Source organism: Pimephales promelas, chromosome 10, assembly GCF_988280905.1.
Source record: "Pimephales promelas chromosome 10, fPimPro1.hap1.1, whole genome shotgun sequence".
Classification (NCBI taxonomy): domain Eukaryota; kingdom Metazoa; phylum Chordata; class Actinopteri; order Cypriniformes; family Leuciscidae; genus Pimephales; species Pimephales promelas.
This window is the reverse complement of record NC_142778.1, coordinates 11,852,342-11,869,622: the sequence shown is the minus strand read 5'-3', so window position 1 is coordinate 11,869,622 and position 17,281 is coordinate 11,852,342. Positions and strand designations below refer to the sequence as shown.

General features: G+C 36.3%; 2 protein-coding genes across 2 annotated transcripts in view; both read left to right on the top strand.

The window, feature by feature from the left end:
- The window catches only part of emc8 (ER membrane protein complex subunit 8), a 52,520-nt gene extending 51,464 nt beyond the window's left edge, over positions 1-1,056 (top strand). Inside the window, exon 5 of the mRNA XM_039681811.2 lies at positions 321-1,056. Coding sequence (XP_039537745.1) covers positions 321-480 — 160 coding nt within the window. The 3' untranslated portion in view covers positions 481-1,056. The remainder of the gene's footprint in view (positions 1-320) is intronic.
- Positions 1,057-6,651: 5,595 nt separating this feature from the next.
- On the top strand, positions 6,652-17,096 carry gins2 (GINS complex subunit 2). The gene is made up of 5 exons (XM_039681635.2): positions 6,652-6,810; positions 10,171-10,285; positions 10,371-10,470; positions 12,658-12,784; positions 15,405-17,096. Exons 1-5 carry the CDS (start codon positions 6,721-6,723, stop codon positions 15,519-15,521), a joined length of 549 nt encoding a protein of 182 aa, XP_039537569.1. The 5' UTR covers positions 6,652-6,720; the 3' UTR covers positions 15,522-17,096.
- Positions 17,097-17,281: the final 185 nt, after the last annotated feature.

Sequence of the window (17,281 nt, the reverse complement as noted above, 5' to 3'; positions counted from 1 at the left end):
GTTTTCAGTTGTGCACCAACAACACTTCATTAAACATAATTTATACAATACCTACCATCCAGTAATCACAATAAAAGTGTTGTGCTTTGTTACTTTTGATATGAAACTACATCTTAGTTTTTAAGTTCTTTCATAAATCTTTAATATGGCATGACAGATTGCTTCACATAATAACACCCATAACGCTTCACATAATACCTGTGTTTTCCCCTTATTTAAGGTTGTGACATCATGTGAAACCTAAATTAATGTGGTTAGGTAAGCTTTGACTAAATAATGTAGAAAAAGTAATGATTTGTATAACTTTCTTTAAATTACAGTGACTGCTTTGAGGATTGGCTTGAGGCGCAGAAGATCACAGCGGCTCTTCTAGAAAACAAATCATACGAGAGCCTTATAGACTTTGACAACCATCTGGATGACCTACGAAATGACTGGACCAACCCTGAGATCAATAAATCTGTCTTGCATCTATGCTGAAGCCATCCAGAGGTCCTGTCCACCTAACCCAACCATCAATGCTTAAATGGGATGCATGTATTCAGTACTGTTAGTGACATGCCCTCTCTCACTGAGCAGAAAGATTTACAAAAGTCTGAATGAAACATTCTAAGTGCTGCATCCTCATGTTAGAAAACACTGAGGTGACTCTTAAGAGTCCAATGTCAGATGTTTTTTTTAAACCTGTTTTCATGCAATAGTTTGTAAGATTCATGTAAATGCTACTGGACAAGTCCATCATATTTAATATTGCTCAATATGGTCATTTTGTTCCCCTGTTTTGGGATGAAGCTTTAGTTTAAATTAGTTATCATTATTTACTTTTCTTAACACTTAAACTGTTCAAATGAAAATGTTTTACTTTAGTGTAGAAATTAATATATTTTCCATAAGAGATTGCTTTTATGTTTGCAACAGACCAATGATAATTTGTTAGTGGGGAAAGAAATATTTTTGGCTCTAAATATGCAGTACACAAAAGGAATAGACTTTAGGTATGAGATCTTGGTGAATGAAAATTGTATAAAAATGAATAAAAAATACTTTATTTCCAAATGTCCTTAAATTTCTCTGAGTTCAGCTGTCTATAGTCCAGTTGAGTTTTTAAACATTATTAAGCCAAGTCATCTTTATTTAAATGGTGCTTTTTTCAATACAGATTGTGTCAAAGCAGCTTCACAGCGATAACATGAAAATAATACAACAAGGTTTGTTTCTAGAAGAAAATTGCATCATCGTCCACCTAAAGTAAGGCAGATCATGTTTTAATGCCCTGTATTTTCCTTCTCATTTTTAGGAAAAGCATTAGTAACACTTTACAATTAGTTTCATTAGTTAACATTAACAAAGAATGAACAATACTTCTACAGCATTTGTTAATCTTTGTTAATGTTAATTTCAACATTTACTAATACAGGGGTTGGACAATGAAACTGAAACACCTGGTTTTACAACACAATAATTTGTTAGAATGGTGAGGGCCTCATTTTGCATCCAAATACAGCACCAATTGACAGATAGAAGTCCTTCACAGTGACCAGAGGGATTATGAGCCGTTCCTCTTCCAGAACAGTGTCCAGGTCACTATATGATGCTGGTGGACTCGCTCCTCCAAAACACCTCAATAATATTCAGATCTGGTGACTGTGCAGACCATGGGAGATGTTTAACATCACTTTCATCTTCATCAAACCCTTCTGTCACAAGTCTTGCTGTGTGTGTTGGTGCATGATCATGCTGATACACGGTTTGAGCATCAGGTGCTGATCCTCCAGAAGGGTTTGGTAGTCCTCGGCAGTGTCGTGTCCATCAAATACAATCAGGATTGTCATGATATTGGAGCTCAAACCATCACTGATCCACCCGTGCTTCACTCTGAAGATTGGACGCCAGGCATATAGATGTGAAACCTCCAACATTGGCCAGTGTTTCAGTTTCATTGTCCAACCCCTGTACTTTATTAAAATCTTGTTAACATTAGTTAATGCACTGTGAACTAACATGAACAAACAATGAACAGCTGGATTTGTATTAACTAACGTTAACAAAGATTAACAAAAACAGTAACAAATGTATTGCTCATGGTTAGTTAATACATTAACTAATCTTTAATAAATGAACCTTATTGTAAAGTGTTACCAAAGCATTTAATTACCATTGTTTTGGATAACAAATGTCATTGCAATGAATCTAAAAATATAAACTACATAATTATGTTGACATCCTATATTTTTACAATGAAATTTATGACAAGAATGTCTTCTGATATCCTCAGTTGTTGCTTATACCGAGCTGCATCAAACACATTTGTAAATTACTTTCCTTTAACCCATTGTGTGAGTTCACTTTGTTAGCACATATAAGTTGCTGCTGATTGGACTGCAGAAAACGTATAATCTCAATTCAACCCCGGTGCAGGGTGTTTCCAGGAAACATGATGTTCAACTCGGAAACCGTAGCAAAACGTTGCGCACCGTTTTGAACTTGAACGTGCCCCAGGTTAGCCGTAGAGCGCATGACGATGAACACTGCTAAAAGCCAACTTTCATGGTGCCTAAAACCCAAGGTTGGCGCAAACAAACTAAACTGAAACATACTAGCCACCTAAACCGGCTTCATGGTAGGCTACTCAGGAAAAATAGAGTAGTTTTTCCAGAGTGTTTTTTTTCTTCCTTTTTATCTATTTTGAGTGAACAGGATAAAATGAGTACATAGAGAGGGAGCAAAATTAAAGAGTAACTATTATGACTCCTCCCCAAAATCGATCTCCTCCAAAAGAAAGTTTCGTTTATCAGCCAATGGCATTACAGCTATTACTGTTCTGCACGGCCATCGCGATCGCGGTCTGCATTTAGGTTTGGAAAAGATCGTTGTGCTTCTGCTGGATTTAAAAGTAAATAGAATTCCAAAGTTTTGTACTTATTTTCATAGAAATCGCCTCTGTTTTGAGCTCAGATCATTTTGCCGCACTTTTTAAACATTACAGAGATAGCTTTCTCATGCTAACTTGATGTGAAGTAACGTGACCGTTAGTGCTTGACAAGAAAATCACTTAACGTTAACTTAATCACTTGTTAAATGCTGTGGTACGCCAAAATGTTTAGCCTACGTTAGTTTCCTGGGAAGGTGAACACATAGCCTAACCTTAACTTAGAGTTTAAGGATCACATTTTAAACTGGCAGTAAGGCTAAAATCTTTCAGTTGCTGGGGCAGCTGTCACTGAGACCTGTCACTCCACCTGTCACCGCTATATGCGCCACTCGACCTGTCAACTCTATATGCACCTGTCACTCGACCTGTCATCTGTCATCGCTATATGCGCCTGTCACTTGGCCTGTCACCGCCATATGCACCTGTCTCTTGACACGTCACGGCTAAACTGGCCTTCCTACGACCCTTAACGGCAATATGCGCCTGTCCCGCGTTCCGTCACGGCTATGTGCGCCTGTCTCTTGACCTGTCATGGCTATACGCGCCTGTCCTGCGAACCATCACGGATACATGCGCCTGTCTCTTGACCTGTCACGGCTAAATGCACCTGCCACACCACCGGTTATGGCTATACGTGCATGTCCTGCCTCCTGTCACGGCTAAATGCGCCTGTCACTCACTAAATCTATGCTATATGGGCTAGTTATTGTAATTCTTCATGTTTAGCCTACACAATATAGGCCTAGTAGTAGGCCTGGTAACGTAGTAATAATAATAATAATTAATATTGTCAAGCAAACCTCACATGCTATCTTAAAGGGTTAGTTCACCCAAAAATGAAAATTAAGTCATTAATTACTCACCCCCATGCTGTACCAACCCCGTAAGACCTTCGTTCATCTCTGAAACACAAATAAAGATATTTTTTTATTAAATTTGAGAGCTGTATCACTACCACATAGGCACCCTAAGGGATTGAAACTTGACGGCCCAGAAAGTCATCGAAGAAAATGTTTAAATATTCCATGTGACTACAGTGGCTCAACTATAATTTTATCAAGCGACGAGAATACTTTTTGTGCGAAAAAAACAACAAAAATAACAACTTTATTTGACTATTCCTTTTCTTCCTTCTCGGCCTGAGACAAGAGTTCAAGAGATTTCCACGACGCATGCACGAGAAAAAAAAATGTTTTGCCTATATAAATGGCACGAGAAATTAAATTTGTGGTATAGATACGCACTTTCATAGTGCAACATTTAGTGCAAGTTTACCTTAAGATAGCATGCAGTGAAGTTGGGCTGATCAGATTGATCATATTGTGTCCAAAATGGCTAAAGGTATTGCTTTTTCCAGGAGATGTTCAGTATATTGTCCACCAGCAGTTATGAAATCAGTTATGTTTTTTTTTTTTTTATTTGAGTCAGGAGAGTTGCCCTATATTTTCACATTAGAACACTATTTCAGGTTATCAGTTGCCCAATTTCTGGATAATTATTTGATAATTCTTTATTAATTAGGGATTCCCTATATTTTCACTTTAGAATACTGTTCCAGGTTCCAAGTCATTCCTGAAGAATTATCTAATAATTATTTATTAATTACTAATACTGTAAGTTCCCTATATTTTCAGTTTCCCATTCTATGCTGAGGAAAACAGACACACACACAGTACTGTATAAAATATAAAAATAATCTGAAGCACTTGTGTATGGTTCCTTTCTGAAGATTTCTTTTTCTTTTCATTGTCTGGTTTGGAAGCACCACCCAGGCAGAAAGGAGAGCTCTCCAGAGGGTAATATCGACAGCGGAGAAGATCATTGGATTCGACCTTCCTTCTATGGACACTTTATTTACACAACGCTGCAGGAAGAAAGCTAAGAACATTCTAAGGGACACACACCACCCTGCACTCTCCATGTTCAAACCTAAACACTCAATATATAACTTGAGATATAGCAGACCGGACAGTATTATTTCACACATGGTGCGGTTCTATAAGTTTCTTTCCAGCCATGGTGAGACTGATGGCGAAGGACATGGCAGAAGGAACAAATGTGTCTGCCTCATTTTTTTTGTAAAATGACAGATGTTATTTCTTTTTGTATAGAGGTACAGGAAGGCAATGCAATGTCCATGTGGCGGTCTCTGTTAGATAGAAAATGTTTATTATAGGTGTTATGTTTATTATTTTATTAAGTTTTTTAAAATATTTATATCACATAGTATCTTGGGACAGTGCAATATTTTTTTTTCTTTCAACGTAGAGCAATCTTAAATTTAATCGTAATCTTAAAGTAACAATTGTAAGTGTGGGGGGTTGCTTGACATAGGTTTAAGCTGCCCTTCGTTGAATGTATTTTTTAAGGTCTTGATTTGTATTTCTTAAAGTCTATTTATTGTGTGTAGTGTGTTTTGTGTAGCTTGTTAGTTGTTTTTTTTATGTTTATCTTTTATGCTGACTCAACGAGCTCTGCTACAAAAATTCCTATGTACCTGTATAGCTGTACCGGTTCAAATGGCAAATAAAGCTTTAACCTTAACCTTCTTACAGAACACACAGGCAAACATTTAACTTAAACATTTAAAAATTAACATGTATTTGTTAAAATTACTACTTCTATTAACGACATTAGTGAATAAGAAAGGTCACAACTTAAAGTAGTTTTGTATGACTGTTCATTAGTTACTTCTTAGTTATTTTTCTTGAACCTTAATTAGATAATTAGTTCTTCAGGAGGTATGACAGAATTCATTAGTTATTGAGTTACTTAACACAATCATAAAATTCTAATACATACTGATTAGTTACACATCTTATAGTAAGTCATGAAGTAGTTAATTAAGAATTACCTATTAGTTTTTCAATAATTCCCTATTATGCAGTTAGTAAGAAACAGTATTCTAAAGTGTTACCATTATTTTTTGTTATTGATGCATCATCTCATAACCTTACCCCAAACACTAAACATAACCCTCAAACCTGTGAAAAAAGCACAACATTTAAAAACAGAAACATGATTTGGTCAATTTATAAGCCCTTTTTAGGTTTAGCTCCCCAGTTGGTGTTTAACAGTTTTCTCTATATTAGTGAGGACATTAACACCTCACAAGTGTCAAACCTTTATACATGGACACACATTCCCAATTTTCATTCCTGTTACCCAATTTCATTCATGTTACTAAATTGTTTTACTAAATAGTTAAACCACTATTTGTCAAATTCTGTTTGGTCTATCAAATGACAAAATGTCCCATTGTTTAATAGCCCTACATTTCATAACAAAAAAGGATAATATTTCACCTTTAAAAGATATAAAAGAATAATAATTATTATTATGAATATTTTTAGGAAAATACTTGCATGCATATAGTGATTTTTTTTAAAAAAAAATTATTTAAAATGAACATCTCCTTGAGAAGACAAAGGAATTAGTAGACAACATGTTTTTAAACATGCACACATGAGTTTTGGTAACAGGTCTGAGAAAAAATGCATCCATCTTCCACCTGAAGTAATCTGAGATGGACTAATAGTTAAAAATATGTGTTACTAAATTCAGTTTTTAAAATTATTTTTTATTTGGAAGAGTTACAACAAGCAAATAGCACTTATTTGAAGATTGTGCTGTGCTGTGAATGAATAAGAACTGCAGGTTCAGGAGTGACCGTTAGAGGGCAGCTCTGAAATTTTGCCTTTAGTTGCCTCGTCTCCCTGACGTCATAAACACACGTCTGATGGCTCTGGTCTGAGTGTTACGCGGGAAAACTGTCAGAACAACACAGAATGGATCCAGCGGAGGTAGAGTTTCTCGCAGAGAAAGAGATGGTAAAAATCATACCGAACTTCAGTCTCGACAAAATCTATTTGATTGGGGTAAGTAAATATGACATCTGAAGCATGTAACTTATATGGCCGTTGTTTACATGTGTGATTATGCGTTATTATAGTTTTGATGATGATTTTGGTTCAGCCGCTGTGTAAACAGTCAGCTTAACTACCATTGATTTATTTCAACGTAAGGGTTATTTTCTATCGGCTAAAGTTATCTCCCCTAACGTTACCTCTAGACATAACGTTACTTATATGTGCAAAACATGTTTTGGCCGATGTAAGAGCCTTTTTAATAGTGTATACTAAGTTATGTATAAGTCAAATCTGACTTATGTAAATGAAGCTGCAAAACCGTTTGAAACCATCCTATATTGTTAAAGGGTTAGTTCACCCAAAAATGAAAATTAAGTCATTAATTACTCACCCCCATGCTGTACCAACCCCGTAAGACCTTCGTTCGTCTTCGTAGCACAAATGAAGTAGTGATGTGTCGTTCATGAACGATTCGTTCATTTTGAACGAATCTTTAATATGACTCGGGACTACCGAGTTGTCTCAGGGAGTGATTCGTTCATGTTGTGTTACCCGCGCATGCGCATTGCGCAACATATGGATTCTGAATCTGTATGGGCTTTATGCACGTCGGTATTTCCGGTGAAGGTGTAAGGAATGGATGCTCGATAACTTCCCCCAATCGTAGAGTCCAATGCAATACCGAGAATTTGTATTGAATTTTATACTCCATCCATGGTTATACTTAAGAAACGTTAGTCACAAAACAGACACCCCTCGTTGTGTTTATGCTTCTTTTTAAAATTATATTAAATAAACATAACTATATATGAAGAGTTCAGATGCAAAAGCCTCTAAATGCCATTTGGAATTTTCTTCTTTAATGATGATTTTTATCAAACTTGTATATTTAAGTTCAGTAATTTCACTTAAATAACAATTAATAAGTAATTATCATTGCCATTTAAGTGAAATCACTGAACTTAAATATACAAGTTTGATAAAAATTATCATTTTAGAAGAAAATTTCAAATGGCACTTAGAGGCTTTTGCATCTGAACTCTTCATATAAAATTACATCTAAACGTATGTACGTTTCATTTCAAAGACGGGAGGACGGTAAATTTTGAAGACTTTGCCATAATCCCGTTTTCCTCGGTTTTCCTCAGTTTAAATCTCCACAACCGGAAATGGACGAGCATCCTTGCATCAAATGCGGAACTTATGCATGCATATAGCCCATTGGAAAAAGAAATGATTAGTTCATCTCTCGAGTTCGGGTTCGGGGCAAGTCCGAGTCTTTCATTCTTCCTGTCAGTCCCATAGAGCCTATGCTGTCAGAACCGGAAAGATTAAAGATTAGTTCATCTCTCGAGTTCGGGTTCGGCGGGTCCGAGTCTTTCGTTCTTCCTGTCAGTCCCATTAAGCCTATGCTGTCAGACCACCGGAAAGAGGAATGATTAGTTCATTTGAGTCTTCGGGTTTGAGTCCTTCGTTCTTTAGTCACGTGAATTGTCACCGTATTGAATAGCCTAATTCACAAACTTTTTACAAACTAATTCACAAACTTTTTACAAACAAGCACGTAGATGATGTATAATATAGTAGTTAATTAATGTACAATATATAATAAAACACACCACAGATGCATAATATAGAAAAGAGGTGGACAGGGACAATAATAAGGAATAAGGAATAATGGAACCTTTGTTTATAATGTTTATTGAACATATTTTGTATTTTAATGCATATATAACACAATATACATTCAGACGCAGTCAATAATACGAATCTAATGTTGTATTTGATGCGAGACCCGTGGCCACGTGAGAAAAGAACGACGGACTCAAACCCGAAGACTCAAATGAACTAATCATTTCTCTTTCCGGTACTGAAAGCATAGACTTAATGGGACTGACAGGAAGAACGAAAGACTCGGACCCGGTCAAACCCGAACTTGAGAGATGAACTAATCATTTCTCTTTCCGGTGCTGACAGCATAGACTCTATGGGACTGACAGGAAGAACGAAAGACTCGGACCTGGCCGAACCCGGACTCGAGAGATGAACTAATCTTTAATCTTTCCGGTCCTGCTATATCGCACGGCACGGCCCAGCAGACAGCACAGATCAGAGTTAGACAGTGACGAGTCAACAGCTAACGTCTCGAGACATGAGAGGAGGAGAACAAACCTGATAAATATGAAGTTGCAAAGGAAAGAACGTCTCGGATCAGGAGGTGAGGTGAACTATAACAAGGTCAGAATGCAATAGCCTGAACTTGAGACCCAGCAACTAATTAATACAGTTATTTCAGTTGCTTTTGGTTTTGGCTGCATTACCCTATTATTTATGTTATTTTTACAAATGTAATTAAGATTTTCGTAAGTACTAGATGTTTTGGGATATTTAACATGACATTTTAATTATATAATTATGAAATGAATGAAATGACTTGATAAAAGATTCGTTCATTTTACTGAACGAGACTCAAAGATCCGAGTCAGTAAAATGATCCGAACTTTCCATCACTAAAATGAAGATATTTTTTATTAAATTTGAGAGCCGAATCACTACCACATAGGCTCCTTTGGGAATGACACTTGACGGCCCAGAAAGTCAATGAAGAAAATGTTTAAATATTCCATGTGACTACAGTGGCTCAACTATAAAATTATCAATCGACGAGAATACTTTTTGTGCGAAAAAACATGCGCGAGAATTGCGATCTCCTTCAACTACTTCAGTTCAGTTCTCGCGCATGCGTCGTGGAAATCTCTTGAAGTCTCGTTTCAGGCCAACAAGGAAGAAAAGGAATAGTCGAATAAAGTCGTTATTTTTGTTTGTTTTTTCGCACAAAAAGTATTCTCGTCGCTTGATAAACGTATAGTTGAGCCACTGTAGTCACATGGAATATTTAAACGTTTTCTTCATTGACTTTCTGGGCCGTCAAGTGTCATTCCCTTAGGAGCCTATGTCGTAGTGATTCGGCTCTCAAATTTAATAAAAAAAATTTTCATTTGTGCTTCGAAGAGGAACGAAGGTCTTACGGGGTTGGTACAGCATGGGGGTGAGTAATTAATGACTTAATTTTATTTTTTGGGTGAACTAACCCTTTAAAGTATTCCTGTAACGTCATTCGTGTAAGTTACAGCCAGCACACAAAGAAAATGGAGGAAGCAGAGGTCCCCCTTAAACATCAATCAGTACTTTTAATTAAAATTGTATTAATGATAAAGATTAATTCAAATAGTTCTTTGATGTAAAAGTATTCTTCTATTTTGTCCCATGTGTTTGTGTGTCTTACATTTTGTAAGCCACACTCACTGCTATTGTTCATTGGTCCCTGCATCAAGTGCATGACATGATGTAACACATACAAACTTTCAGGGAGATCTGGGCCCATTTAATCCGGGTCTGCCAGTGGAAGTTCCTGTGTGGTTGGCCCTCAATCTTAAACAAAGGCAGAAATGCAGGATAGTTCCTCCAGAATGGATGGACACTGGTGAGATCAATCACATACACTGCTGTGCTGGCACACCATCTCTCCTGAAACCAACTCTAAACCCAGATGATGTTTTCCTTTCCAGACAAACTAGAGGAGATCCGTGAACAGGAGAGAAAGCTAGACACTTTCACTCCCATTCCGAGTCCATATTACATGGAGCTGACCAAATTATTACTCAACCAGTGAGTACCAGATCACCTTCAGCATATTTACATGAAAGACCTCATGCAATCAGAATCTGTTTTGTGGCTTTTAAATGATTTACTGTTTACTTGATGCCATCTGAATTAATCTTAGGCCCCGTCCACACTACTGCGTTTTCGTTTAAAAACGGAGACCTTTTGCTACGTTTGCACCTCCCGTCCAGACTAAAACGGGAAAAACGAAGACCTAAAACGGAGAAGTTTAGAAACGCTGCAGCTGCGTTTTGCGTTTTCAAAACGGAGGAGTTTACAAACGATGACGCAGAGGCTCATGCTCGGCTCTATGATTGGGTGTCATCAGTCATGACGTGTCCTTCCCTGATTCGCCAACCACTGTTTACACCGGCGCGCGCATGCCCAGTGTTGGTGAATGGTCACGTGATCCGCGTTTTCAGTCGTTTTAATGTTGACGGAGATTAATTCTAATACGCAGACAAAACGCTGGTGTGGACGGAGATCGTATTCGTTTTAATTCTCCGTTTTTAAACGAAAACGCAGTAGTGTGGACGGGGCCTTAATAAGGAATGTATTTTTAGCTGCTCAAAGATCTGTGGATAAAAATGACAATTTTAGTTTTGGGACAAAGGAGACAAGTTGCGCTCATGCTCTGATGTTACAGGAAGTTAAATCCAGATGGACCATAAGCTTGAGCTTCAGTTTCACCAAAAACTGAGGAAGCACATTGAGTTCAGAATTTGAATTTGATTGCATAGTTACATTAGGCCTGTCACAGTTCTACTTTTTGTTGGGCTATATGTTGTCCCAGAAATAATTGTGATGAACGATATTATTGTAATTTATGCCACTGGTTATGTAATGGTAATATAACAGCATTATAATGCCCGCACATGCTTTCAAATAATAATGAACTCCCAGAATTATTTTCTATTTGCTCCATTTAATTTGTCAAAACAGGGTCGGTGATATAAGAATACAGGGTTGCTGTCATTGCACAATAAATGTAGGCTTTTTTGTTGTTGTTCAACACGAAGCCTAAAGACCTGTTCACTTCAAGGACTATAACAATAAAGATATTTAAAATAGTTATAAAAAATATAGTTATTTAAAATAAAAATAGTTTTCAATATTAAAGAATAGTTCACACCAAAGCTATACGATATTGATATAGAGAAACACTATCGTTCTGAACAATTTTTTTTTTTGTTCAGCAGCCAGTGATGAAACACTGACAGCCAATCAGAATCCATTCTGATTTAAGGGTTTGCGCATTTAAAATGGCAGGTGACATTGCAGAGAAGTTAATCGCAGAGGTCCAGATTAATCCTCCACTGTGACAAGTCAAGCCCCTTTTTTAAAGAAAATGGATTTGGAAAACAATCGTTTAGACCCTCTGAATAAATGGTGTAAAGTATTACCACAGGTATCCAGTACTCATTTCAACAACATTGTCTTGCCGTTTGAAGTTGCGTTGAAAAAGTCTAATTTAGGTGGGTTTTTTTTATTCCACTATGTTGACTACGCCGGCTAAGTTCACTGTTAGATGAGTTGTGCTTCACTCAAAACATAGCATGCTGAGGACATCTGCTGGTTAAATCTGTTTAAAAAAACATTTTCAGTGATGTACACACCGAATAGAATAAACAGACTATCATCATTAGTGGGTGAGGGCGCAAATATAGCCTAGTTGTCGTTCTAGTTTATAGAGTTATGGAGTGTGAATGGCCCTTAAGACTACCTTTATTAAAAACACACTTGTTGCATGACTGTCCAATTTAGTCTAGTTTAGAGATGACATTACCTTGAAATGATGTTGCCTGTACTACCTAATTTTTAAGAAGGATAGAATATTTTGTTTAGTTGTCTGTTCAGAATCGCGATCTCTATTTGAAAAAAAAAAGTGATTCTCAATTTATCCAGATTTGTGCAGCTCTAATCACACGCATTTGTGTGTTTTTGAGGTGTGGTTTTGGAGAGCGTTTTGAAGGGAGGGTGGGATCTTTTCCCCTTTTGGGCCTTTAAAGCTAGCTAGCCTCTTTGAAACTGCAGACCCAAGCTTTAAAACAAATATTTCGATATTTTCAGAATCTTTATGGTAATGCAATTTAAGCTAATAAATGGGTTTATGGACACCCACCCTATGCATTATTATAAGTTTCATATTTTGCTTTTAAAATATTCAAATAGTGTTTTTTTGTGTGTGTGCAGCGCTGCAGATAACATCCCCAAAGCCGATGAGATCCGAACACTGGTCAAGGACATCTGGGATACACGCATTGCCAAACTGAGACTTTCTGCTGATAGCTTCATCAGCCAGCAGGAGGCTCACGCACAGGTAAAGTTGATATGAGTGGATCAGAACCACTGAAATACATACCGGCTTTGCACTCTGAACACAGTTATGAAAAACCTGGAAATATCAGCTATCAATATCATTATTTTCAGGCCTTTTCTATTCTAATATATATATATATATATATATATATTTATTTCTCTATATAAACATTTTTTCAGTGAGATTGATATTTATGAGTGCAATCTATGATTTTTCAAAGTCTTTTTCAAGTTATCACAAAACAAACATGGAATAATAAAATCATTGTTGGATTCATGTTTTTTTCAGTTTAGCTTTAATTAATGGTCTTTTTGGACTGTGGAGCATTAAACGGCATATAAATCAAAACTGCCTAATATGCTACTGAATGAACTGTCGTCCTAGGACGAGCTATAAGATTTTAAAGCTTAGTTGCTTCACAAAGAAAATAAAAACAAAGCTTAGATGGACTCAATTTACTCCATCTATGTTTAGATCATCTTTCTGAATCCAGATGTAGTCTTTGACAAAAACATTTTTCTCAGCCTTTTGCTTTATTTTCTTTTTTTTTTTTTTTTATGAAACTTACCCTTATTTATTTTCAAGTATTGATATAAAAAGGAATTTATAAAGCTAGAATAAAACAGTTTTTTCATTTCCTTTTTTTAAGCAGTGAATCTGCTCTTTTGCATATTAATGACACTTTTGTGAAAATGATCAAAAGTGCTGGTGGCGGCTGGAAAGTTTTGTTCAAAAATACTAGTGGGGAAAGAGTTAATGTCCCTTTTCTAGTAAGTAGTGGGTGTAGTTCTAATTTTGCAGGGTAAACTGTAAATATTCTTAATGTTATACTGTGGTAATTTATTAATTCTCTTTAACTTGTGCGATTCAGTCAAATTGAGATGTCAGTTGATTAATAAGGCCGGAGACACACTGGATGCGTTGCGTGAGAATGGCGTTTCTGTAGCGTGTCAGCTGCGTGGCGGCTGTGTCGCGTTTTCTGTGTCTTTGCACACCAGAAGCGTGTCTGACGCGGCGCTGCTGTTGCTAGGTGACATAGAGGTACAGTACAGTCTACATTTGGATTAGCGGTGTATTGCTCTTGCCTTTACGACTACAATTTCAACTGTTATCACATCTTCCAAAATCCGAAAAATATTTCAATCCACAAGTTTCCGAGGGGCGCTCCTGTAAAAAATAAAGTGGGTGAAACTTCCGGTGAGGCGGCGGAAGTAGCATTCAAATGGTATTTTGTGTGTTAGCGAAGAGGCTAGCTGTTTTTCTGAGAATTATTTTACTATTTAAAGACGCAAATCGACATCGAGAGATGTCGTTACGGAGCTCAGGGACAACATGTGCTGTTCGCGGTTGTATGTATAACCGGACTAAACTAATTCAGTGGCTTAAACGGGATTGTTTTGAACATAAGCTGAAAACGAAATCAGAGTGATCCTGCCAACGACTGTAGTTTCCATCACCTCCCAAAAGACGACGAATCTTCCTGTGTACATTTGTTTAAATTCTTAATGTTCTATAAACTCTATCAGCATGTGATTGGCTGTTCGCTACTGATGTTACACCTAAACTCAGGATCAAAGCCTGTGTTGACAGAATACCAAATGTGCCAGTTAATGTATTCAAGCAGCACATTCATTTATAATTTTGAATAAACTCCAAAGCACAATGACTAAGTGTGTATTTTTTATTTTAATTGTTTGTCAGCTCGCACAACTGTCTGTCACCATGCCTTGATGATTATTGATTATTAATAATGTTATTATTATACTCCCAATCAACTACTGCGGAGGGTAAAGGTACTGTTATTTCACCTTTTTTAGTTTCGTTGAGGTTGTGTTCCTACATCATTAGCTAGTTTGGATCGCTATAACTTGAATGACTGTCAACTGTTGAATGAACGAGTGTCTAGCATGTCAAGTCGCGCTTTGTTTACTTCCAACCGGAAGTCGCGCCCACTTTTGACGCAAGGCCTCATGGGGCGTAGGAAACTTGTGGATAACATTTTCAAATTTTGTGTAGCTTTAAAGAGCCTATATTAAGCCTGATGGTGGACCGTTAGCCTACCCAGAAGACACACTATGTTGTTATTCTAGCCTATCGTATCTTTATATCCTCCTGAGGCCCAGAACGTTTTTTTTTTTCTTCATGTAATCACATTGTTATGAGCATAAGAAACAAATGAAAAAAAAGAGAAAAATATTTTTATGTTATGCTATGACCTCTGTAGTGGACACCAGGACTCGATTTTTAAAAAAAATAAAAATGACATGAAATTATATATAGGCAAAAATAATGGCAATATTTGAAAACTGATAATTATTATTATTATTTGTTTTAATTACATTGATATCTGAATGTATGTAAAAACCTAGACTTTCAAACATCAAAATGTAATTTATTGATATGTATTCGTGTACAAAATGACATATAAGCATTGTTTCCTATTGTTTTTTGCCTGGAAACGCTTCCAACACGTGAAAAATAGGCGCCGGTTCCATTTCTAGCATGCACGCGGGCAGTGTGCAAGCTCTAATCTGTTAACATGGGAGCCGAAATAAAAAAGGACACGCCACGCAGCCAGTGTGTCTCCGGCCTAAGCCTTCATTCTCTCCTATCTCTTTAGCTGGATAACCTCACGCTAATGGAGATCAACACCACACGCTCATTTCTGCTGGATTCTCTGAACTACATGTACAAACTGCGCTCAAACCTGCAGCCGGGCAGAAGTAAGGACTACTGAGATAGAAAGTACTGAAGACGTTCTCTACCAGATTGAGATCTGTCATTTTTCATGTTGTATGTAGTGAACCATAAAATAGAACTGAAATTTTTGTTATGGAACAGATGTTTGAAAATATTACTGTTGATTGTCTGAAGAGCAGAATCATATCTGAACTCATGACCACTGCTGTTGCTCATGCAACAATGTAAATAGTGACTGATGCTGCACTATTACTGTTGCTGTCCGTAGTAGTAAAAACCTTTAATCAATGTTTGTATGCAATGGAGATTTTTTTTTTTTTTGACTAAATAAAATTACAAAGTATTTTTACAAATTGTTTAAACCAGTTGTATGCACAAAAACATAAAGGAATTAAACCACAACGTTTAATTTGTAGTCATAGCTTACTGAAGAATATTCAAGATTGATTTAAGAAAAATTGAAACATTTTTGGGCATTTGAATGGGACAATTTCACCACTCCAAATATTTTCCTCATAAAGGTGAAAATAATATTATAAACACAATAATGTGTCATTCCTGAATATTGTTTCATCAGGCAATCGCTTCCTATATATATATATATATATATATATATATATTACATACTGTGTGACAATTCTATTTAGGCTATGTTTTGCAAGATTTGCAATTCCTGTTAGTTTTTCTCAATTGTTTACACACAAATTCTGGTACTTGAGACACAATGACCACAACATGTACAGTAACTCATTCACCAACCCCCTGAACCAATTCTACTGAACTACAAGCACAATTCTTGCTTTACACTCAAATTGCAGTTCTAAAACACACTTTTTTCAAAACAAAATTATTCAATTATCTGCTTTTGGCACAATTTTCATGCAGAAAATCTCTTGTTTTCACGAGGAACACACTGCCATTCAGATCTGCACACTGACTCGTCACATGGGCAAACACCCGTCACACAGTTTTACAATTAGCAATCAGAGCTTTAGCATAAAAGACCGAAACAGAAGAGAGGATGCAGCATAGATATTTTATTTTATTTTATTTATTTTTTTTTACTGTAACAGCATACACATTTTTTTTCTGTTGTTTTGTATGTAGACCACTGTATGTGCAACTTTGTGCGAAATGTGCGATATATTTCCCATTGCTTTTGTGGGAAAAATAAAATATATTTGTTAGTGTGTATTTGTGTGTTCTGGGTATAAAAAACAATATTCTCAAATATTTTACAGCACACTAATGTATGTAATGTCTGTAGTAAGTGTAACAGTGAACAAAAAAGGCCTAAAGTCATTATGATGAATGGAGAAGAAGTGTTTTCCATTGATCATAGTGTTTTACATTGAGCACATCAGTGTGGTTTTTATAAATGTCTATTCATATGATGGTTTGTATGTCATTTGAAAACAAAATAACATTTTGAGAATGTATAACATTGTTTTGAATGTAAAGTTTCATTTTGCACTAGAATTGAGGGGTTTTGCCGATTGTGTGTGTGTTTTTAGATTTGTGTGTAGAGTTCTGAGAATATGAGGCATACTTGCAGGACGTGTGTAAACAATCAAGAAAAACTAAATAAAATGCTGGTGATGTTACTAGATCATTACATGTTTTAAAGGTCAATGTGATATGAGAATGATTTTGAGGTTTGAAGTATTTCTGGAATTTTTGAAGGTAGAATATCTGCGTTGGGAAAAAAATGGTGTGCAATGGTGTTCTCGGTTTTGATAAATGGACGACCAATTATAATAGCATTGGTCAAAAAGTGACAGGTGTGGGAATCTTGTA

Coding starts and splice junctions, on each gene's coding strand:
- gins2 (XM_039681635.2), top strand. CDS start 6,721: ATGGATCCAGCGGAGGTAGAGTTTCTCGCAGAGAAAGAGATGGTAAAA. Junction 6,811..10,170: donor ACAAAATCTATTTGATTGGG/GTAAGTAAATAT, acceptor ACAAACTTTCAG/GGAGATCTGGGCCCATTTAA. Junction 12,785..15,404: donor AGCAGGAGGCTCACGCACAG/GTAAAGTTGATA, acceptor CTATCTCTTTAG/CTGGATAACCTCACGCTAAT.